The 24,757-nt window shown below is 41.9% G+C and overlaps 1 protein-coding gene across 1 annotated transcript in view; it reads left to right on the top strand.

Annotated features, from left to right (window-relative positions):
• GRM8 (glutamate metabotropic receptor 8) overlaps positions 1 to 24,757 on the top strand; it is a 951,427-nt gene that overhangs the window by 914,342 nt on the left and 12,328 nt on the right. The window contains exon 10 of the mRNA XM_083182858.1: positions 6,902 to 7,148. Coding sequence (XP_083038984.1) covers positions 6,902 to 7,148 — 247 coding nt within the window. The remainder of the gene's footprint in view (positions 1 to 6,901; positions 7,149 to 24,757) is intronic.

Raw genomic sequence — 24,757 nt, 5'->3', positions numbered from 1 at the left:
GGCTTCACAGGTATCCGCGTCCCCTCGCCACGCTTTGGGCTCGGTGGCTCGCTGCGCTCGCCACACTATTCTATTCTCAACTCCACACCCACGTGGATAGTAGGGGTATGAAAAGGTCGGAGGACGCGCACCGCCGCCCCTCGCGGGCTCGCTGCGCTCGCCACGCTTCGGGTTAGCGTCAATCGTGGGGTGGCGTTACCAATGAGGGGCCATTTCAACCATCAGGGGTGCTGAAATTGGGGTCTGGGGGCTATTTTACATTGAATCCTATGTAAAATCGGGTCCCAGGGACCATTTTACATTGGATCCAATGTAAAAATCGGATCGCATCGGTCGCATCGGTCGCATCGCATGCGACCAAATCGCATGCGATGCGACCGACGCGATTTTTCCGACACGACCATCCCGATGCTAATTGGTGTGGCCGTGCTAGGAAACAAGTACCAAAAAAAGAATATTTTTTTATTTTTTAATTTAAAAAAATAATAATATTTTTTTTATTTGTTTGTAAACTATTATACAATAGAAACATATCCGTGTATGACTTATTTTAGGACTCACCTGCGGTTACCAGTATTGGAAAACAATTCTATATAAGTCTACACTAAAAGAATTGGTATGTGCTGTATCATAGTTACCTCTCACCTATTATTTCACAAGTAAAATTAAATAAAATTAAATAATTATAATGAAGTAAACCCATTATCTTCACAATTTAAAGGTCCAGAGCACAGGATGTTATTGATTGCACGGATATTTTTGAATACACAGATTTAGGTATGTAACTTACTATTTTAGAAGCGTACCACCTGTTTAGATTCAGGGATGGCAATAAGAGCCTTTCTTAATTATAGGCTGATTTAACACAACTATAATCCCCGCCAAGGAAAACTACCTCGGGATTCCTTTAAAGAATTAGGGCGGTTAGATCCAGCTCCAGGTTGGTGCACTTTCACCATACTATAATAATAATAAAAAATAAAAAAAAGTTAAATATCACATTTATAATTTTAATATTGAAATTTATTGGAAAATTTACTGTAGCCTATAGGCGAGGTTTAACACGTCTGGATCCTCTTTGGAAGGTACTAGTCACATACCCCATCACTAAACCATCACTTTATCACCAAATGATTATTATGGAAATTAGAAAGCACTATCGTGTATAATTTATTATATAAAGAAGTAATGTTATAAGCCACTTAGTCAATTTAGTTCTCCACCATTCTCACCACCTCTCACTTTCTTTCTTCGGTCTTTTTCATTGTTTATCATAATATTCATCATATGAAAAATACTATTAATTTACATTGTATAAAGATAATCCATGTTTTACTATATGTGTATTGAAATATTGTCTGTATTTGTAGAATTTGAACTATTTCCCCTGATGAAGTCTATATTAGACTAAACACGTTGGGACATTGTTTGAACTATTAAAAGTCGAATAAAGAACCTTCTTGGAAATCCAACGTTTTTGAACTTTGGTGTGATACATGGACTTTTAATCTAGGCGCTATACCATTTGGGAATTATAGCTATTTGGCAATGTAGCTCCAACGCGTTGCGACCCTCTTGGGTCTTCTTCAGGGAGTAATGACCCAAGACCCAAGAGGGTCGCAACGCGTTGGAGCTACATTGCCACCACTAAAGACACCCTTACAAGTCTCCTCCCGGCTGGGAGTCGAGTGCACGGCACTCGCTACAGACGGACCCCGGCGCCAAGTCCCGCGAGATGCGAACCCGGGAGTCCCGTCTGTGCTGAGGCTGTGGAAGCCGGCGAATCGAGCGGTCAAGGCGCCGATTCAGCCGTGGTGAAACTGAGCAAGCAATCGGAAGGAGGACAGAGGACCAGCATCACCCGTCCGGTGAGAACAGGTAAAGTGCACTGCGGGTGGGACGGGACGCCAGCCCCCCGCACCACTTACCCGTGTGTTGTGACTTTATTTTCTCTCCCATTGACTGCCATTATTCCACCACCCCTTGTGTGCTTTACCCCATCAGCACATAAACCCCCCCCCTTTTTCACACATTTTTTGCCCCAGCTGCACGCAGCATATATTGGATATCCTGTTAGTGAACAAAACTTGCATTTATTCAATCACACACTGTCAGTTACTTATTGCACACCCTGAGCGTAGGTCTTCATATCCAACCCTTCCATTACTATTTCGAAAGGGCAGCCCCCCTTTTACTGAGAACCAGCGGCTCGAGTGTTAACAAACATTTCTGTATTGGAATTAGCGCCGACCATCTATACTACTTACAATAAAAAGGATTATGGATATAAAATTTACTAGAAGGAAACTGCTTTAGATGTTTGAAAGAGACTAAGGGCCTTATTCTAGTTCACTTTTTCTGACAAAATCCTTCTTAGATGGATAAAACCATGTGCACTGCAGGGGGGCAGATGTTGCAGAGAGAATTAGATTTGGGTGGGGTTTTACTTCAAAGTGAGATCTATATTGCAGTGCAAAAATAAAGCAGTCAGTATTTACCCTGCACAGAAACAAAATAACTCACCCAAATCTAATTTATCTAATCAAATCTCTCTGCACATTTTACATCTGCCCTCCTGCAGTGCACAAGAAGAATTTTGTCAGAAAGAGTGAACTAGAATAAGGGCCTAAGTCGACACCTAAAACTGTATGACATACCAAAGGTTAATAGTGACATACGGCCGACACAAGCTTAAGGTCAACATGGACATAGTTGGCACTAAAAATGTCAACATGGGTTTTTCCCTTTTTTGGGGTGTCTATGTTGATATGGACACCGCATAAGTGTACCACTGCCCCTAACATGGCTCACTGCGCTCACCATGCTTTGGGCACAGTGGCTCGCTGTGTTTGGCACACTATTACCTTCTCACTCTATACTCGCTTGGATAATAAAGTATGAACCAAGTCGGTCTAAACAATAAAAAATAGAAAACTTGTGTCAACCTTTTGAGTGTCAACCATGCCTATGTTGACCTTAAGCTTGCATTGACCTTCTGTAATTGTCAACTTAAGTTACGTGGACCATTCTTATGTGTCGATCTAGTCACTTTCAACCAATAGTGGTTAACCTAGTAACTATCGACCTAGACATTAGGGACCCATAGGCCGGATAACCTTGTGTTTTATTACATGTACGATTGGATTATATTTTATAGTATTTATTTAATTCTCCATTTTAATGGTTAATTAGTGTATTTTAACATATATTGGATTTTCTTAATATATTAATGCACTTTATAAGAAGAAAACATTATACTGTACCTTTATTGATTCTGTTTTTATAGTTACAGATAAACAGGATGTAATGTATCGGCACTTCCGCAACCGAAGAGTGGGAGATGGTCATCCCCCTATATGTATAGATAATATGACACCAGATATAAGATGCCCGATATTGGGTATTGCAAGTGCGGACTATAGACTTCTTAATTTTAAAGGTGTTTTGTGTGGATGAGGAGGGCTTACATGACAGGTTGATCCTGATTTTGGTATTCTGCAGACATTGTTAGGTGAACGTTAGTGGTCATGGCCTTCATATTCTAAATTCTCTGCTCCAATTTTCCTTTGCTAAAAAACAGCTCCTGCTCACATTGGCTACATTTCTTATGCCAATTCAGATATGTTGAGTATGAACAATTTACCTTAAATGGGTGTCTCTACGGATTCAGTATTGAATCCCGGCGGTCGGGATCCCGGCGTTCAGAATCCCGACGCCGGAATCCCGACAGCCGAAATGCCGACAAGGGGGGGACGTGGATCGCCCCCCCTTGCGGGCTCGCTGCGCTCGCCACGCAGCGGGCTCGGTGCCTCGCTACGCTCGGCACACTAATTTATTCTCCCTCCAGGGGTGTCGTGGACACCCCAGGAGGGAGAATGTGTCGGCATTTCGGCGGTCGGGATTCCGGCGTCGGGATTCTGAACGCCGGGATCCCGACCGCCGGGATTTTAACTGCATCCCGTCTCTACAGATGGATAAATACACCAGACATTACATTTTTATTTTATTTATTTACATTAGCTAAAGTGTTTATAGGTCTTAATCTTCCTCAGGGCCTAACTATGTGGACTAGCTTTCTTTAACGTATAGTATCTATAAATGCAATTTAAAATGGTTGAACTCCTTATATGTTTCGGCCAGGTTGGGCTTGGACCTGCCCCCAGTGGTTATGGATAAGAATATGTCTGACATTTCTGAGTTTGTTTTAGTTTAATTAAGTACTTAATTTAACTATATATAAAATACACCTGGATGTTAAATATTAAAGTATATTGGCGGTCACATTTTTCAACAGTTTTATGTATTTTATATGTGTTATGATCTTCTCATTTCATATCCACTAAGCATTCAGAATATATTTTTGCTTTGTGCTTGAAATGGTTAAATAAAGCACAATTTTAAAAAAGTTTGTCTAAAAGTTTACATGTAAGAGAGACACAGGTGGGAAGATTTCCCCTGGTTTTCCTTGTCTGTTCTTAATATCATAATTATTGCCTTAGTAATTACATTAATCTAGAAGCCAGTTCTGACAACACCAGTATGAATGGAACACACCATCAAATATCTCTGCCACTGTAAAATATATTTTGAATTAGGATAAATCAAACTGACTGGCATATTGGATTACTGTTCAGCCTGAATTGAGCTACATTGTATTTTACAGTGATAGACTGACTCTCTGCCTCATTCATTGGCCACATTTCATATTTTGAGCATTGGATTGACAAGATAAATAAAGATACTGTAAATGTGTACAAACAAAGGTCCTTAATATGATTTATGACCCCCAAATAGGCATAAATAGACTGGTAAAAACGATGGCGTTTATGTTTATAGATTGCATTTGCCATTTATAAATGAGGTTTGCCTTAGTACATTTTGTACATCTTTCACATTCACATTTAAAGTTCACTATTTGCACTCATATTTAAACATTATTTGATATATTTCTTAATATTTCTTAATATAAGGAAAGTTATTTTTTTTTCAATATAAATGGTTAAGAATTTCCTTGAATACATATATATATAAATATATATATAAAGCTTAGTATTATATGAAAAAATATATGCAGAGGTTACTTATAAAAAGAGATTTAGTTTCACTCACTGCCATCAGATAGAAAAAGGAATTGCCTGCTCTGTCCATATGCATTTGTTTGCTCCTTGAGTATTAAACACCCTGTCTAGTCATGTCGTACTATAGCATGACTCAATAGTGCTGAGTGTCTTCACAAGCAATGTTTTCAATTACAATGGTCTTATTAGCAGGCCAAATTTTTCAATAAAACACTGTAACATAGTATTTTATCTGCAGATGCTCCCACATTCACAAACAGAATATAGGCATGCCTCATATCATTTTTGGATAAATGTAAAAAAAAAAAAAATTGCAAGCAAAGACACACTGCCGAGTCACACGAAACTCATGATTTATGTGTAGCACAAGAGGAATATATGTATGTGGACACATCTGTTCTAGATACACACATTTTAAATTTGAACTATGAAAGCTATTTTTTTAATTTATTGGTATTTTACATAATTATTGGAAATTGGAACTATAGGCCTGATTTATAGATGCACTCTATAGTACAAATACTTCATTCCTGTACTCAGCTTTTGTGTTAAAGAATGCAAAAGCCACTGGATGTATCTTAAGTTAAAAAAAGAGGCCCACTTTCGGGCTTCTGTGATCCACCGCTGTGTCCGAAGACCCAGTCATCAGGTTACATATATGAGCAACCCTTAGATTACTCAGGTAGTCCAGTAAAACCATGCTGACAGGGCCAGTGGAGCAACATAGAAGGAACAGCGCAGGCATGCTCAGTAGTGGTGCCTACATGTGCAGGTCTGCAAACATCACAGATGTACATAAATACCAAATTAATGTACATCCCTGAATTATACCCTATAATCAAATATCGCAGAGCATCAGCATGAATTCATCATACAGTTTATTGCTGAATTACCAGGTCTCACAACATTTTTGCATATTATATTATTATCTTCATTGATTTTGTTATGTGAAATAATTTGTTTACATATTATTTCTAAGAGGTACATGTTCCCAGTCTTAAGCAGTGGTCTGTAAAATATTTATTTTTGTGCTTAACTTTTTAGATATTATGAGATCCTAATGACGTTTTTCTCTTTTTATTCAGTTTAATGGATTGATAGTTTACTTCGTGTTTTCACATTAATTTTAACCTTTCCAAAGAACGCAAACCTGTGATCTTCATCTTACATTCTGTAGACAGAGTTAATAATAATGCATTTTAAAATGAAGCATTCGGTGGTAGTACACCTGGCACAGACTCATTTAGCAACCCTGGTTCGTGAGATAGATTTCTGACCAGGGCCCTCTTTGTGTGGAGTTTTTATGTTTTTCATATGTTTGCATGGGTTTCCACCTGGAGTCTTTAATCAACTCAAAAAAGTAATGGTAAATGAATTGGCTGCAGACTGAAATGTTGATTGGCTGCTGATTGAAATGTACCCTAATATATTTGTGCACTTCTGTATTAGGATATTTATGTAATTTCTCTGCATAATTGGTTTTCCATAATAAAAAAAATAATTCCAAATCAAAGCAGATCTATACCACCATCATTTATCTAAGTTTTGAGGAATATGAAGCAATCTTCTTTTGAAACTGAGCAACCAGAAAATGACAGTATAAAAATATATAATTTGTTAGGAGAAAATCAATAGAACATTTAACATCAATTTCATTAGATCAGTCATGTTAACTAAGTAATTTTAGGATGATTAAATTTAAAGGGAATGCTATATTTAGATTCAAAAGGTTACCATCAACAAATTAATTAATGCACACTATACTACTTGTTAAATAATTCTGGATTTTAATTATTCATTAAAATAATTCTATGTTTTTACAGATGTATATCCAGACAACTACTCTGACAGTATCCATGAGTCTCAGTGCATCTGTGTCTTTGGGAATGCTTTACATGCCCAAGGTTTACATTATTATTTTCCATCCGGAGCAAAATGTTCAAAAAAGAAAAAGGAGTTTCAAGGCTGTTGTGACGGCTGCCACCATGCAAAGCAAGCTGATCCTAAAAGGAAATGACAGACCTAATGGAGAAGTAAAAACAGAAATCTGTGAAAGTCTTGAAACAAACAGTAAGTAGCTCAGTGAATATTTGTCACTAATACTTTTTAATCAACTAATTCACAATAACACCAATAACACTAACTTTGTGTGTGCTCCCCATCAATTTGCACTTCTAGGGCTAGCCATTATATATATATATATATATAAATACATGGGTAACAGGGCGGCACTCCAGAGGGTATGCTTTTCGTCGGTGCCAGGTCTATAGATAGGAAATGCAGTACACTTACCCCCCCGCAGAAGGATGAAGACCAGCACTCGGACGTTGTAAATGAAGAAAGTTGTAGTTTATTCCATGTGCAAATACAAGCAACACGGGCTGTCCCGACAGCCGTTTCAACTGGGCATCAGCCAGTTGTCATCAGGGGAACAGTACACACAGCAGCCCCAGTTTAAATAGGGTGAAATTGCGCCAAAAGAAATGCAAATGAAGGTTCTTTGACCTCACTTGCTCAGCTCTGACATCATCAAGTGCCCCGTCAGTTGGAGGGGGCGGGTGGCGTTGGAGTGAGTGACAGCGGGATTCCCCGTGACGTGAGCCTGTAGCCGGCTCACCACGGTGATCCCGCTGTCAGCTGTGTGAGCGCAGCGTTGCTAGGGAGCCGGACGCTAGAACAGTGGCAGAGTCCGTGCGGGGATAAGACGCAGTGTGCAGAAGCCAGGGAGTGGAAGTACGGAAAGTGTCTGTGCAGTCCAGTTGCCGGGCATGGTTGATTACTGTCAGCTCTGTGCAAATGTACATTGTGTCAGATACATCGCGTGCAGCATGGCACCAGGTCTATCGGGGTCAGTAACCAATGAAAACAAATGCGGGGGCCATACATACAAAAGCTGTTAACAATAGCAGTTGCCGTTCATATAGACATCTGATCCCACGGCTGGGAAATATACAGTAATGTGTCAACACACAGCGGTGTCGACTAGAATGGTGTACAATGTCGATTCATACAAGCTGAAGCCTGCGCTCTGATAGCATGAGGAAAAGGACAAAGAAAAGTAAGCTGACCATGAGAGATGGTAACAGTGTTGATACTACCAATAGTTAAATAAACTGAACGTATCAAAGAAAAGACATAAGCACACAGCGGTGCCAGTGGTTGATTACTGTCAGCTCTGTGCAAATGTACAGTGTGTCAAATACATTGCGTGCAGCATGGCACCAGGTCTATCAGGGTCAGTAACCAATGAAAACAAATGCGGGGGCCATACATACAAAAGCTGTTAACAATAGCAGTTGCCGTTCATATAGACATCTGATCCCACGGCTGGGAAATATACAGTAATGTGTCAACACACAGCGGTGTAGGATGTCGATTCATATAAGCTGAAGCCTGCGCTCTGATAACATGGGGAAAAGGACAAAGAAAAGTAAGCTGACCATGAGAGATAGCTGGTAACAGTGTTGATACTACCAATAGTTAAATAAACTGAACGTATCAAAGAGAATGTCAAAGGAAATAATACGGGCTAGTGAAAAGACATAAGCACACAGCGGTGCCAGTGGTTCATATAGCAACAGATACTCAAGCCCACACTGTAGGGCATAGGTCAGTTAGATGAAAAGCAAAGTAGTATGGACACACGGCGGTGTCGACGGCAGTATCAATCATTGTAAACAGGCATATGCAGACACACGGAGGTGTCAACACAGACAGCAGAGTTGTTGACACACGGCGGTGTCAACATCTAGATAATGGCCACATACATAGTATCAAGGTGTTGACATATAGCACCGTCAATGAGAGTCCAGAGACTCAACATGTAGTCCAAAAGTCTCGAGCAAACAGGGTATAGACCAAATGGCTAACTGGACAGAAAGGAAGATGGGGCACAAAGGTGGGGAATAATGAAATCAAATAAAGCAACCCATTTTGAAGTCCTCGTTGAGTCCGTGTGGGGCCATTGTGTTAAGTCTAAAGATCCATTGAAGTTCTCTTTGAAGGAGAAGCTTATCCCTGTCTCCCCCTCTTCTGGGGGGTGGGATATGGTCGATGATGGCGCATCTCAGTTGAGTGACTGTATGGGTTTTTGAGAGAAAGTGTCTTGCCACTGGAAGGTTCTTGAGGTCATTGATTGCATCTTGTGTTGAGTAGCTTTTTTTAATGGAGGATCGGTGTTGGCTTAATCTTTCTTTAAGCATTCTGGTGGTTTTACCGATGTATAGCAGATTGCAGGGGCATTTGAGGGCATAAATGACATACTTGCTGTTGCAATCCAAGCGGTATTTGATGGAGTAGGATGTGTTGTCTTGTGGATTAACAAATTTGTCACCCGTAATAAGGAATTGGCAGTTGGAGCAGCCTGTACATTTGAAGGTCCCCTTCTTTTTGCTAAGCCAGTGGATTTTACTAGCTGGTGCTGGTCCAGGGGCCGTCTTTACTAGAAGGTCTCGGAGATTGGGTCCCCTTCTGTAGGCAAATCTCGGCGGTGCGGTAAGCTCTTTAGATAGTGTGGGATCACTGGAGATCAAGTGCCAGTGTTCATTGAGTTTCTGTCGGATATGGTTGGATGCCACCGTGTAGGTGCTGCAAAAGTTCAATGTCTTGGATGTTGTAGTTTCTGTAGGTATCTTGGTACAGAGGAGGTCCTGTCTGTTCATGCCTTCCACCCTGAGGATAGCTTCACTGACCTCATGCTGGCTGTAGCCTCTCTCAAGGAATCTGTCCCCCATGGTATAAAGTGCTTTTTTGCATTCGGTGGGGTCTGAGGTAATGCGCCTTGTCCTGAGAAGTTGTGAGAAGGGGAGTCCTCTTTTCAAAGGTGCCGGGTGGAAGCTACTTGCATGCAGGAGAGTATTTTTGTCAGATTCTTTGGAAAATATGGCAGTTTCTATGCTTGATCCCTTGATTTTGACGGTGACATCTAGAAAATTAATGAATTTATCACTGAAGTTCATCGTGAACTTGATGGTGCTGGGGAGTGCATTTAGGTAATTGAAAAAGTCCATCAGTTTGGATTCTCCACCAGACCAAAGGATGAACAAATCGTCTATGTAGCGTACAAAGAACAATATGCAGCCCTTGAAGGTCTCATTGCCCGTGATGTGTTTGGTCTCATATTCTGACATGACAATATTGGCATACGATGGGGCCATGTTTGACCCCATCGCAGTGCCTTGCTTCTGCAAATAAAAGCGGTTTTCAAATAAAAAGTAATTTTTAGTCAGAATCGTCTCTATGAGTACCAGAAAGTATTCCACAGGAGGACCATTGTAGTCAGGATTATTGGAGAGCATTGCTCGACAGGAATCAAGTCCCAAGGTATGGGGTATGTTTGTGTAGAGGCTAGAAACGTCTAGCGTAACTAGCAGTGTCCCTGCCGGAATTGCTTTCAGTTTTTCCATTTTCCTCAGGAAGTCGCTGGTATCAGAGATAAATGTAGGGATTTGTTTCACCACGGGCTGAAGGTAGAAGTCCACCAGTTGTGAGATGGGCTGACACAGAGAACCCATCGCCGAAATGATTGGTCTACCAGGGGGGGATATCAGGGACTTGTGCACTTTCGGTAAAGTGTAAAGGAATGGGATCTTGGGATGTGTTTGGCATAGAAAATCAGCCGTATCCTTGTTGATGAAGGCATTATTGATTCCAATTTGAATGATTTGGTCAATGATTTTTTTATATTGCCAAGTAGGGTCAAAGTCCAGGGTTTCATAACATGCGGTGTCCGCCAATTGTGACATGGCTTCCGCAGTATAGTAGGTATGATTAAGGAGGACGATTCCACCACCCTTGTCCGCTGGTCTAATGACCAATTTAGTGTCACCTGTCAGGGATTTAATTGCTGCTCTCTCATCTCTAGTGATGTTATGGTATGAGATCTTCTGAGTTTTGATGAAAGGATTTGTGTCCCTTTTGAGCACCCTGGTGAAGGTAGTGATGGAAGGATTCGCGGTGGGGGGGTCAAATGTACTTTTGCATTTCAGTTTTGTCGGTTGCGGTGCTGTAGTAGTTGTATCTGGTCCAAGGGCAGGTTGTCTCAGGAAGTGGTCACGGAGTCTGAGCTGTCTGCCCAGGTGGTACATATCCACTTGCCACTTGAACAGGTCCTGGGTAAGGGTAGGAACAAACGAAAGACCTTTATTAAGCAGTGATAATTCTGCCGGGGTGAGTTGGTGTTCAGAGAGGTTAAAAACAACTGTGCCCGTATTTATTTTGTTGTTTTCTTTTTTGTTGTTTTTTCTCCCACCTCTGCGGGTGGGTAAAGCGGGTTTTTTGGCGGTCTACGAATGCGTTCTCCTCTAGCAAGGTATCTAGTCTCTTGGGCATTGGATGTCGCCGCTTCCGAGTCGCTGGTAGAGGTATGTGATCTGCTCTCCACGTCTGTATATTGGGCAGGTGGTCGTCGTCCCGGGCCTCGTCTTTGTTGTGGGCGAAAGCGCCTAAGCTCAATACGTGAGAACCACGGGTACACCCTGTTTTCTTTGTAGTCGAGTTTGACTATTTTATATTTGCTTTTTTTGAATTTGAGCAAATTCTCCTTGAATTTCTCAATCTCTTTGTCAAGCTTGATGCCAAGTTCACTGGCTGGGTCACGAATAACCTGGTATGGTTCAGTACTCTGGAGTTCTGCGATGTCAGTTTTAATCAGGAGGAGGTCTGCAGAGGTTTGCTCAATCACCAGGAGCATCAGATCTTGGGAGCATTTGTTTAACACATTGCACCATTTAATGCAGAATTCGTTGTTGTGCCTGCCAAGGGTCGGTTGGTTGTGTAGCCTAAAACCTCTCGGAATGAGGGATTCCTTGTAGTATTGGGAGAGTGTCTGGCCGTGGAGTTGTATATATATATATATATATGTAGGAGAGTCCGCACTCAAGGTAGATTGTTATTATAGGGGGTGCTCCAACAGATGAATGAACATCATAAGGATATAGAGATATAGAAATGGGCACTCACCAAGGTCTTTGATTCAGCAATAAAATTTATTCATGAAATGAAAGTACATCCGACGTGACGTGACGTTTCGATCAAAAGATCGTCATCAGGAGAATGTCAGCATAAATAACAAGTATCATACCCAACCAATAGGCAACCTGGTATCCATCCATGGAGGAGATACAACTGTATAGCCTCGCCGGGCCAGTTTAAATACCATCTCACCGGAAGTGATCACTGCACTTCCTGGTGCAACATCAAAATAGGTACCATCGTAAGTTCAGGGCATATAAATAAAGTTCAGGCAATTTGCTAACTTAGGCTAATGAACATAGGCATAGCGACTAGTACCAGGATGTAACAACTAATGATATCAGACACTACAAGCGCTGTTTAGCGCTAAACTCTCGAGTCCCGCCGGACCGGAAGTAGATTGTGCGTTCCACCCGCTTGGATCGCGGGGAGCTTCCGCGTGTCATAGCTCCCAGTATCAGCTGCGCTAGACCGGAAGTGGAACTAGCGTTCCACCGGTACTTGTTAAGGGAAGCTTCCGCGTGTCATACGCGTGTCATACATAGTGCACATCGCGTTTGTATAGTATGGGTTGTCATGACAGCGCCGCTTGAGGCTTAAAGAGCACCAGACAGCGGGGAACAAGGGACATTAGAGCAATATGTAAGATGTTGTGGTATTTATAAACCAGCCCGGGCGGCCTCACTAGTACTGGCAAATTACAAAAAGAAATATACACAAAGAAAACTTATATACTAGTAAATATACTATACATAAATATACATCAAAAAATATAAAAAATAAAAAATAGAATATCCATGTGTCACCACTTGTTGACACACGGAACAGCACAACAAAGTGACACAAAAAAAGCATATAAACATAGATAGAATGTGCAATAGTCTGCTCTTTTTGTTATTTTATATTTTGTACTGTTTGGATACTTTTATATTTTATAGAAAAATTATTATTAAGAAATTTAAAGACACAATACCCCACGGGGGGTGCATACCACTTCAAAGGGTATCATCTCACAATATTATAAATGTGAGGAAAACATATCATAAACACCAGGCATAGTGACTTTATGATATATGAAAATTAAATAATTAAATATATCAAATCATCTATCAAAGCATAAACAATACTGAAATAATGTATATACAGAAATATTATAAAGAAATAATATATACAGAAATAATATATATAAAGAATGACCTGGAGACACCAAATCCTACTTCAAAAAAACAAAAATCCGAACCAAGGCAACTGGAAACATAACCATAAAAATGAAAAAACAGGAAAAGGGCATCAGAAGTTATTTAACGCAAAAAAATAGATAGTGGATTTGCTTCATTTAGGCCTTTGGGGGCAATCGTGCCCAATTCAAAGATCCATTTGGCTTCACGTTTTTTAAGCATGGTGTCCCTGTCGCCACCTCTAACTGGTTTCGGAATGTGATCTATCAACATGCATCGAAGGCTAGCCACACTGTGGCCCATTTTAGCAAAATGCTTGGCAACAGGTTTATCCGAGGTTTTTGCAACAATTGCTGCCCTGATAGTGGTCCTATGGTTAGCCATCCTCTCTCGGAAGTCACGCTTGGTCAGGCCCACATAATAAAGCCCGCATGGGCAGATTAGGATATAGATTACATAATCTAATCTGCAGTGGAGCCGATGTCTAATGGTAATCTTTTTCCCACTGTGCGGGTGAGCAAAAGCTGGTCCTGTCAACATGGACCTGCAGGTAGTGCAATCACTGCACCTAAAACAACCGTTTTTAGGACGCGATAACCAGGTGCCTGTGTCTGCTTTTGGTTGGCAGAGAGGTCTCATTAACAGATCCTTGAGGTTGCTTCCTCGTCTGTATGCACACATAGGAGGTATTTTACTAACCCCAGTGAAAGCCGGGTCAGTGGCAATAATTGGCCAGTATTTGGCAAGTTTCTGCTTCCTAGTGTGTGCCCCTGTATCAAAAGTATTGGCATAAATCATTCTTGGTTTCTTGTCAGATGTGGCCGGCACTAGCTGTTCTGCTGAATTTTTGGACCTTGCCTTGGTGAGGCATCTAGAGAGGGTGGAATCTGAGTAGCCACGTTGTTTAAATCTGGAGTACATCTCTCCAATCTGTTCTTCCATCGTTGCAGTAGCTGTATTGTTCCTTAGAACCCTTAAAAATTGGGACACAGGTAGGTTCTCTTTTAAATGAGGAGGATGGTGGCTCGTTGCGTGAAGTAAAGAATTTCTGTCAGTGTCCTTGCGATAAAGTCTGGACCCTAGGCCACACCCTTCCTTAAAAAGGGTAACATCAAGGAAATTAATTTCACAACAACTTAAGGAAAAGGTGAAGCGGATCGGCGTCTCCAGGCCATTCAAACAAAAAAGCATATCCCTCAGGTCACTCTCACTCCCTAGCCAAATCAGAAAAACATCGTCTATGTATCGACGGTAGTAAAATATCTTAGTCCCGTAAACGGGAAAGATATGTTGCTGTTCATAACATGCCATATATAAGTTGGCATACGCCGGTGCCAAATTCGACCCCATGGCGGTGCCAGTCTTTTGTACAAAGTACTTATCCTTATATAAAAAATAGTTTTTAGTCAACACCAATGTGGTTAGTTCCACCAGAAACTCAGTGGGGGGACCTCCACGGAGTTCATCTTGCAGTGTGAATCTAATCACTTCTAAGCCCTCCCCATGGGGGATCACAGTATACAAGGATGCGACGTCCATTGTCACTAAGATAGCTTCAGGGGGTATGGCTGGAATGTTCTTAATGCTTTGTAATAAGTCACCAGTGTCACGTAAGTAACTGGACGTTTTCGTAACATAAGGTTGTAAGTAATGATCCACATATATTGCCAAAGGCTGCAGGACGGATCCCCGGGCCGAGATAATTGGTCGGCCAGGGGGATCCGTCATGCCCTTGTGGATTTTTGGCATCGTGTAGATTATTGGACAAATTGGGTAGTCCACCCTCAAAAAGCCACATACATGTTCATCAATCCACCCCGCAGATAAAGCTAGATCTAAAACGCTATCAATCTCCTTTTTAACCTGTACTCCAGGGTCCCCTGGAAGACATTGGTATACCAGGTTATCGCTCAATTGTCTTACAATCTCTTTATCGTAGTCTGCCCAATCCTGGATGACCAACGCACCCCCTTTGTCGGCCTGTCTAAAGACCAGGGAGTCGTTGGCCATCAAGGATTTTAAAGCTTCACGTTCAGGTATCTGCAAGTTATGAAATTGTGGGCGTGGGGAGGGCGGGTCCCTTGCACAGTCAGTAAGTCTTAGATACGTTTTGATGCTGGGATTGACACTAGAGGGGTCGAACAAACTTGGCTGTTTAAATAGTGGTATCTCTGTGGTACTAGAACCACCTTTGAAAAATTCTCTGAGCCGAAGTTTGCGCCCAAACTTATAATGGTCTACAGTGGACTGAAAAGGTTTTTGGTCACAGGTAGGCACAAATGAAAAACCAAAGGACAAGAGCTTAGTCTCGCTCACAGTGAGTTGATGGCTTGACAGATTAATTACTGAATCCATTATCTGGGATTCCTGCCTCGTCTTTTTCTTATTGTACCCACCCCTTCTAGAGGGGTATCTTGATCGTCCCCCGGCCTCCCTCTGTTTTTTGCTCGGGTATCCCGGGAAAAAGCCCCGGTGGGGGGTTTCTGAGATCTCTGATCGTTATCCCCTCTCTCAGAGTCAGAATTGGACGCGGAGGTTGATGAGTAATTCTGTCTAAACCGGTTCTGTCTATACCGGTTCCTATTAGATCCTGTGTCGCCCTTTAACCACCTATATACCTGGTGGGAACTGTAATCACTATTGACAGTGGCCAATTTACGTCTTTTGAACGCCACCAGCTCTTGTTCAAATGTGCCTATCTGCTCCTTAAGCTTCTCAGTCCACTTGCTTTTCTTGTCAGAGAGAAGTGTTGCCAAATATTTGGAATTAAATTCCTCTATATCTGCTCTGATTTTAATCAATTCTACCCCCACCTCTTCGATCACCAAGACCATGAGATCCAGGGCACACTTATTCAACACCCCACACCATCTAGCGCAGAACGCTAGGTTGTTGCGCCCGATGGTGGGGGTATTGGACACCCTGAATCCCCTTGGTATTTTTTTATTTCTATAATACTCGGAGAGGAATTGTCCGTGAAGGGTCAACTCTACTTCACGTTTCTTGAGTCTATGTAATTTAAAGTATAAATCATTGGGAGTATCATCTGGTAGTTTAGCAAATTCTAGAGCATTGAACAACACTTTCTCCGCATCGTCATCTGTAAGAGACACTACATTATTTTCAACCTGGCGGTACAGTGCTTCATCCAAAATATGAGCGGGTATGCCCTGAGACATACCAATACTGAATACAAAGAAAAGTATACACTGTACAGTAATCAAGTACTAAACGGGTTAGAGAGTGACCCTCAGGATATGTAAAAAATGTAAAAAATGAAAAAAATGAAAAAATGAAAAAATGAAAAAATGAAAAACACAAACAAAAACAAAAACAAAACAATTGCCAGTTAGTGGAAAAACAGTGGAAAGTCCTCCAGGGGGGTCCGGAAGTCCATAGATTGGTTGTTTAACCCAACGGGGTATAGGGAGATCGGTGCTGGGCACAAGGTGTGTCTGGAGAAAACCACCATATAGATATGTAGGAGAGTCCGCACTCAAGGTAGATTGTTATTATAGGGGGTGCTCCAACAGATGAATGAACATCATAAGGATATAGAGATATAGAAATGGGCACTCACCAAGGTCTTTGATTCAGCAATAAAATTTATTCATGAAATGAAAGTACATCCGACGTGACGTGACGTTTCGATCAAAAGATCGTCATCAGGAGAATGTCAGCATAAATAACAAGTATCATACCCAACCAATAGGCAACCTGGTATCCATCCATGGAGGAGATACAACTGTATAGCCTATAGGAACTAACCACATTGGTGTTGACTAAAAACTATTTTTTATATAAGGATAAGTACTTTGTACAAAAGACTGGCACCGCCATGGGGTCGAATTTGGCACCGGCGTATGCCAACTTATATATGGCATGTTATGAACAGCAACATATCTTTCCCGTTTACGGGACTAAGATATTTTACTACCGTCGATACATAGACGATGTTTTTCTGATTTGGCTAGGGAGTGAGAGTGACCTGAGGGATATGCTTTTTTGTTTGAATGGCCTGGAGACGCCGATCCGCTTCACCTTTTCCTTAAGTTGTTGTGAAATTAATTTCCTTGATGTTACCCTTTTTAAGGAAGGGTGTGGCCTAGGGTCCAGACTTTATCGCAAGGACACTGACAGAAATTCTTTACTTCACGCAACGAGCCACCATCCTCCTCATTTAAAAGAGAACCTACCTGTGTCCCAATTTTTAAGGGTTCTAAGGAACAATACAGCTACTGCAACGATGGAAGAACAGATTGGAGAGATGTACTCCAGATTTAAACAACGTGGCTACTCAGATTCCACCCTCTCTAGATGCCTCACCAAGGCAAGGTCCAAAAATTCAGCAGAACAGCTAGTGCCGGCCACATCTGACAAGAAACCAAGAATGATTTATGCCAATACTTTTGATACAGGGGCACACACTAGGAAGCAGAAACTTGCCAAATACTGGCCAATTATTGCCACTGACCCGGCTTTCACTGGGGTTAGTAAAATACCTCCTATGTGTGCATACAGACGAGGAAGCAACCTCAAGGATCTGTTAATGAGACCTCTCTGCCAACCAAAAGCAGACACAGGCACCTGGTTATCGCGTCCTAAAAACGGTTGTTTTAGGTGCAGTGATTGCACTACCTGCAGGTCCATGTTGACAGGACCAGCTTTTGCTCACCCGCACAGTGGGAAAAAGATTACCATTAGACATCGGCTCCACTGCAGATTAGATTATGTAATCTATATCCTAATCTGCCCATGCGGGCTTTATTATGTGGGCCTGACCAAGCGTGACTTCCGAGAGAGGATGGCTAACCATAGGACCACTATCAGGGCAGCAATTGTTGCAAAAACCTCGGATAAACCTGTTGCCAAGCATTTTGCTAAAATGGGCCACAGTGTGGCTAGCCTTCGATGCATGTTGATAGATCACATTCCGAAACCAGTTAGAGGTGGCGACAGGGACACCATGCTTAAAAAACGTGAAGCCAAATGGATCTTTGAATTGGGCACGATTGCCCCCAAAGGCCTAAATGAAGCAAATCCACTATCTATTTTTTTGCGTTAAATAACTTCTGATGCCCTTTTCCTGTTTTTTCATTTTTATGGTTATGTTTCCAGTTGCCTTGGTTCGGATTTTTGTTTTTTTGAAGTAGGATTTGGTGTCTCCAGGTCATTCTTTATATATATTATTTCTGTATATATTATTTCTTTATAATATTTCTGTATATACATTATTTCAGTATTGTTTATGCTTTGATAGATGATTTGATATATTTAATTATTTAATTTTCATATATCATAAAGTCACTATGCCTGGTGTTTATGATATGTTTTCCTCACATTTATAATATTGTGAGATGATACCCTTTGAAGTGGTATGCACCCCCCGTGGGGTATTGTGTCTTTAAATTTCTTAATAATAATTTTTCTATAAAATATAAAAGTATCCAAACAGTACAAAATATAAAATAACAAAAAGAGCAGACTATTGCACATTCTATCTATGTTTATATGCTTTTTTTGTGTCACTTTGTTGTGCTGTTCCGTGTGTCAACAAGTGGTGACACATGGATATTCTATTTTTTATTTTTTATATTTTTTGATGTATATTTATGTATAGTATATTTACTAGTATATAAGTTTTCTTTGTGTATATTTCTTTTTGTAATTTGCCAGTACTAGTGAGGCCGCCCGGGCTGGTTTATAAATACCACAACATCTTACATATTGCTCTAATGTCCCTTGTTCCCCGCTGTCTGGTGCTCTTTAAGCCTCAAGCGGCGCTGTCATGACAACCCATACTATACAAACGCGATGTGCACTATGTATGACACGCGTATGACACGCGGAAGCTTCCCTTAACAAGTACCGGTGGAACGCTAGTTCCACTTCCGGTCTAGCGCAGCTGATACTGGGAGCTATGACACGCGGAAGCTCCCCGCGATCCAAGCGGGTGGAACGCACAATCTACTTCCGGTCCGGCGGGACTCGAGAGTTTAGCGCTAAACAGCGCTTGTAGTGTCTGATATCATTAGTTGTTACATCCTGGTACTAGTCGCTATGCCTATGTTCATTAGCCTAAGTTAGCAAATTGCCTGAACTTTATTTATATGCCCTGAACTTACGATGGTACCTATTTTGATGTTGCACCAGGAAGTGCAGTGATCACTTCCGGTGAGATGGTATTTAAACTGGCCCGGCGAGGCTATACAGTTGTATCTCCTCCATGGATGGATACCAGGTTGCCTATTGGTTGGGTATGATACTTGTTATTTATGCTGACATTCTCCTGATGACGATCTTTTGATCGAAACGTCACGTCACGTCGGATGTACTTTCATTTCATGAATAAATTTTATTGCTGAATCAAAGACCTTGGTGAGTGCCCATTTCTATATCTCTCTCTATATATATATATATATATATATATATATATATATATATATATATGGAAAAAGGGTGGGTACTGTTACTGCGCTACCGCCTATACCTGTATATGGTAAGATCTTTTCACGGCAAGCTGTGTTGTCTTCTTAGACCAGTTCCTTTTGGATTGTCCAAAAACAAATCTGTCCGTTTTGCGGATGGCTGCTTATTTCGGTACTCTTTACCTAGAACGGCGCCCATCGCGACCATCGAATGCACTAAAAACGGGTGCGATGCGATGCCCGCGATGGCCGCGATTTCCCATAGGGACCAATGTTAAAAGTGAGATTGGACGCGATTTTAGTGTTCAATGCCTCAATGCCCGCGATTTTTACATAGGAAACAATGTTAAATGGGCCACAGAGCCCAAATAGTCACTGTGAAGTCTGAAATGGCCCCCACAATTGTTAACGCCACCCCACGATCAACGTCAACCCGAAGCGTGGCGAGCGCAGCGAGCCCGCGAGGGGCGGCGGTACGCGTCCTCCGACCTTTTCATACCCCCACTATCCACGTCGGCGTGGAGTTGAGAATAGAATAGTGTGGCGAGCGCAGCGAGCCACCGAGCCCGAAGCGTGGCGAGCGGACGCTGATACCTTCACAGTTATACGCGTCCCCTCGCGGGCTTCCCAGGTGTCCATGGCGACGCGGACACCTGTGAAGCCCGCGAAGGGACGCGTTTACCTGTGAAGGTATCCGCGTCCCCTTGCGGGGCTCGCTGCGCTCGCCACGCTTCGGGCTCGGTGGCTCGCTGCGCTCGCCACACTATGCTATTCTCAACTCCACGCCGACGTGGATAGTGGGGGTATGAAAAGGTCGGAGGACGCGTACCGCCGCCCCTCGCGGGCTCGCTGCGCTCGCCACGCTTCGGGTTGACGTTGATCGTGGGGTGGCGTTAACAATTGTGGGGGCCATTTCACAGTTCAAGGGCACTATTAGGGCACAAGCTGAGGAGAAAATGGCTCAGTCGGTAGATAAAGGAAACAAAACTTTTTTTAAGTATATAAATGAAAGGAGAAAATCAAATGGAGGAATAATAAGACTGCGGACAGACACTGAGAATTTGGTGGAGGGAGACAAGGCAATTGCAGATCAGCTAAATAATTACTTTTGCTCTGTATTCACTATAGAAGGAGAAGGGAAGGGACCACAGTTAAGTTGCAAGGACATTTATAAAAATAAGGTAGATGGAGGTACATTTACTAGGGAGAAAGTCCTAACAGAACTTTCAAGACTGAAAGTGGATAAATCAATGGGGCCAGATGGAGTGCATCCAAGGATACTAAAAGAACTAAAAGATGTGTTGGTAGCGCCATTAACAGATTTATTCAACCAGTCACTAGATACAGGTGCAGTTCCAGAGGACTGGAGAAAAGCAAATGTAGTTCCACTGCACAAAAGCGGAAGCAAAGAAGAAGCAAGTAACTACAGACCAGTGAGCCTTACATCAGTAGTAGGGAAAATAATGGAAACACTATTAAAAGAAAGAATAGTGGAATATCTTAAATTAAACAACTTACAGGATCCAAAACAGCATGGTTTTACTGCAGGGAGATCATGCCAAACAAGTCTCATTGACTTTTTTGACTCCGTGACCAAAATACTAGATGAAGGGGGGGCTGTAGATGTGGCATATCTAGACTTTAGTAAGGCATTTGACACTGTCCCACATCGCAGGCTGCTAAATAAACTTGAAAGTGTGGGATTGGATTATAAAACAATTAAATGGATAAGAACCTGGTTGCAGGATAGGAAACAGACAGTTGTCGTAAATGGAGTGCATTCTATGGAGGGACATGTTACCAGTGGAGTACCCCAGGGATCTGTACTTGGACCAGTGCTCTTTAATATCTTTGTCAGTGACATTGCAAATGGTATTGAAGGGAAAGTATGCCTTTTTGCAGATGATACAAAGATATGCAACAGAGTAGACACACCAGGAGGGGTAAATCAAATGACTGATGATCTAAGTAAACTTGAGAATTGGTCAAGAGAATGGCAACTACAGTTTAATGCTAAAAAATGCAAAATTATGCACTTGGGACTCAAAAACCCAAAGGCTCAATATAGTATCAAGGGTACTATAATGGAAACTACTGAGGAGGAAAGAGATCTAGGAGTCACTATTTCAAGTGACTTAAAGGCAGGGAGGCAATGTAACAAAGCAATGAGGAAGGCTAGTCAGATGCTTGGTTGCATAGGGAGAGGAATCAGTAGCAGAAAAAAAGACGTAATAATGCCACTTTATAGGTCATTGGTACGACCTCATCTGGAATACTGTGTCCAGTTCTGGAGGCCATATCTTCAGAAGGATATAAATACATTGGAGAGTGTACAAAGAAGGGCAACTAAAATGGTTCATGGCCTACATCACAAAACTTACCTGGATAGACTAAAAGATCTTAACATGTATAGTTTGGAGCAGAGAAGGGAAAGGGGGGACATGATAGAAATCTTCAAATATATCAAGGGTTTTAACATAGTACAGGTGGGAAATTTTCTTCAAAGGAAAAGAAGTAATAAAACACGAGGACATGCACTGAAACTGGAGGGAGGTAGGTTCAGGGGAAATGTTAGAAAGAATTACTTCACAGAAAGGGTAGTGGATAAGTGGAATAGCCTCCCATCAGAGGTGGTAGAGGCTAAGACAGTAGAACAATTTAAACATGCTTGGGATAGGCATATGAATATCCTTACAAAGAAATAAGGATTAAAAAGGGTTGAGTTTACCTGAAGGGTAAAAAAGGGGCAGACTAGATGGGCCTAATGGTTCTTATCTGCCGTCAAATTCTATGTTTCTATGTTTCTATGTGGCCCATTTAACATTGTTTCCTATGGCCAAATCGCGGGCATTGAGGCATTTAACAGTAAAATCGCGTCCAATCACAGTTTTAACATTGATCCCTATGGGAAAATCGCGGGCATCGCGTTGCACCCGTTTTTAATGTACCCGCGATGCCCGCGATTTTTTACCCCCGACGCCCGCGATGCCAATCGCGGGCGCCGTTCTAGGTAAAGAGTACCCTTATTTCTCCTGTTGAGACGTGTGTTGTGGCGTCTTAGGTAAATTCACTGGGAAAATATTCCTGATGCCCGCTGCACTGCCTGTGTATGTCCTTGGGCAGCAGGAGGATCCGGACTGGCCTGGGGACTGCTGTGTATGTGCAGCGGACTGCGGAGGATCCACGGCCCACCAATGTTAAGTGGTGGACGGCAGCTAGCTGACCCCTGGGCAAGGAGCGGTTGCAGTGAATGGGGGTGCTGGCGGGCTGCTGCCCGGGCCCTACCCACTGTCAGCACCACCCTGTTGGAGTCCCTGTAGAGTGCCCAAGCATATGAATATGGCTGTATTTTAATAGTTGATGTGAAAAAAATCAAAATGTTGCTGATGTCAGTTACAGTATGTGATACTAGAAATAGGTTTTTGAAATTGCTATTAATATACTTCTACTTATAGCAAGCAAACGTACTTCCTTGATTATGTGGTTATGTTATATTGCTATATTGTAATAGCCTGTGAGTTGCAGGAGTCAGCTAGATGTGACTTATTCCGAGTTGCAGGAGTCAGCTAGATGTGACTCATTCCGCTTTTCAACCAGCTAAAGTGAAGATATTCATTTACAATTTCAGACATAGCAAAAGTATATAATGGGTATGGAGACACTGGCTTATTGAAATGGGTACAAGGTGTGTGGTACACACCGGCCCCTGGGTCACACACAATGCAAACACTGCACCCATTTCACGATACTCCACAGCCATTTTACAGTGATTTGCACATAGTAATAGAGGTGTCCCCAGGAATGTAGCATGGGAGCCATGTTTTCAGAGACCTGCAAATGCGCAGTATACTCTGGCACAATGCCATAGTCTCTGCATCACTGGAGAGATGAGACTGTACTGGCTTCACTGTGGCTGGCAGTGACTTCCAATTGTCCGACCTGCCAGTCACAAAGACAGTCCCATTGGGAGATGTTCCCTCCCTCCGGGATGCCTTTGTGCGGGCTGCCATGCAAAAACGGCAGATGCACTCACGCTGGTCCTAATGCCTATAACTTACATTGTACAGGCACTGGGACCAAGATTGCTTCTATGGGCTGTTGCCCAGGCAGCCCATAGAAGTTGGCTGCATGCGCGGTACACGTGTGTACTGCGCATGCGCCAGTCCCAGTGCCTGTCACTCATCATCACAGCACAGGCGCCGGGATGGGAGAGGAGGCAGAAGCAGCAGCGGCGGTGACAGGGGGAGGGGGGTGCCTGAATCATGCCACCCCCGCTGTGGCCAGAGGCAGCCCCCTCCCCCAATAAGGTATGAGCCGCCGCTGCTTATGAGGCACTTTTCTCCTGCTGATCTGGTCATTCAGAGTATTTTTGCAGCCTGTTATCAAGCTGCACATTTGTATGCTTATAGACAGGCTGAGAAGAGTCCCAGAAGCTGGAGCAGCAGGGGAAAAACCTCAAACTTCACAAAATACATCTATTCCAGCTATTTGGAAGTTAAAATTAAGTACTAATGAATGCTTCCAAAACTTTCATTGAAGTTATCACATGATTCTGCCATTTATTTCCATGATAAATAGCCACCAATTTGTTTTTCACTTGAGCTAATCTACTTTTGTACAAATTTTATATTTTGAATTATTATAATTTTATTTATATTATTATTATTATTATTATTATTATTATTATTATTATTATTATTTTATTTATAAGACGCCACAAGTGTTTTGCAGCGCCGTACAAAGGAATGCTTGAACCTTTTTGTTCCCTCTACATGTACAAGGTGATAGTGCTTGATGTGCACATTTATACAAAATAAAATATCACAAAATACAGTATATACTGTAAATGTATACATTCTAATTTAATGTACTATTTAATTCAACCTAAATTACAGCATACAGTATGAAAGAAAAATCTATCTGATTCAGAGCACACACTAATATTGTTTGGTCTAAACAGTCCTGGCTGCAAATTTTAAATAATCCTAGGTACTGTCACAGAAGATGGATTTTAGGAAACAATTATCCTGTAAGTAAAATTATAATGATATATTTGTTGAAATGAATGAAAGGACAGCTACTGTGAAAAGTCATTGTTTGT

Source organism: Crinia signifera, chromosome 4 (assembly GCF_055691185.1).
Source record: "Crinia signifera chromosome 4, ASM5569118v1, whole genome shotgun sequence".
In the NCBI taxonomy this organism is placed as follows: domain Eukaryota; kingdom Metazoa; phylum Chordata; class Amphibia; order Anura; family Myobatrachidae; genus Crinia; species Crinia signifera.
Note: the sequence above shows the minus strand (reverse complement) of the source record. Positions and strands in the feature narration are given on the sequence as shown.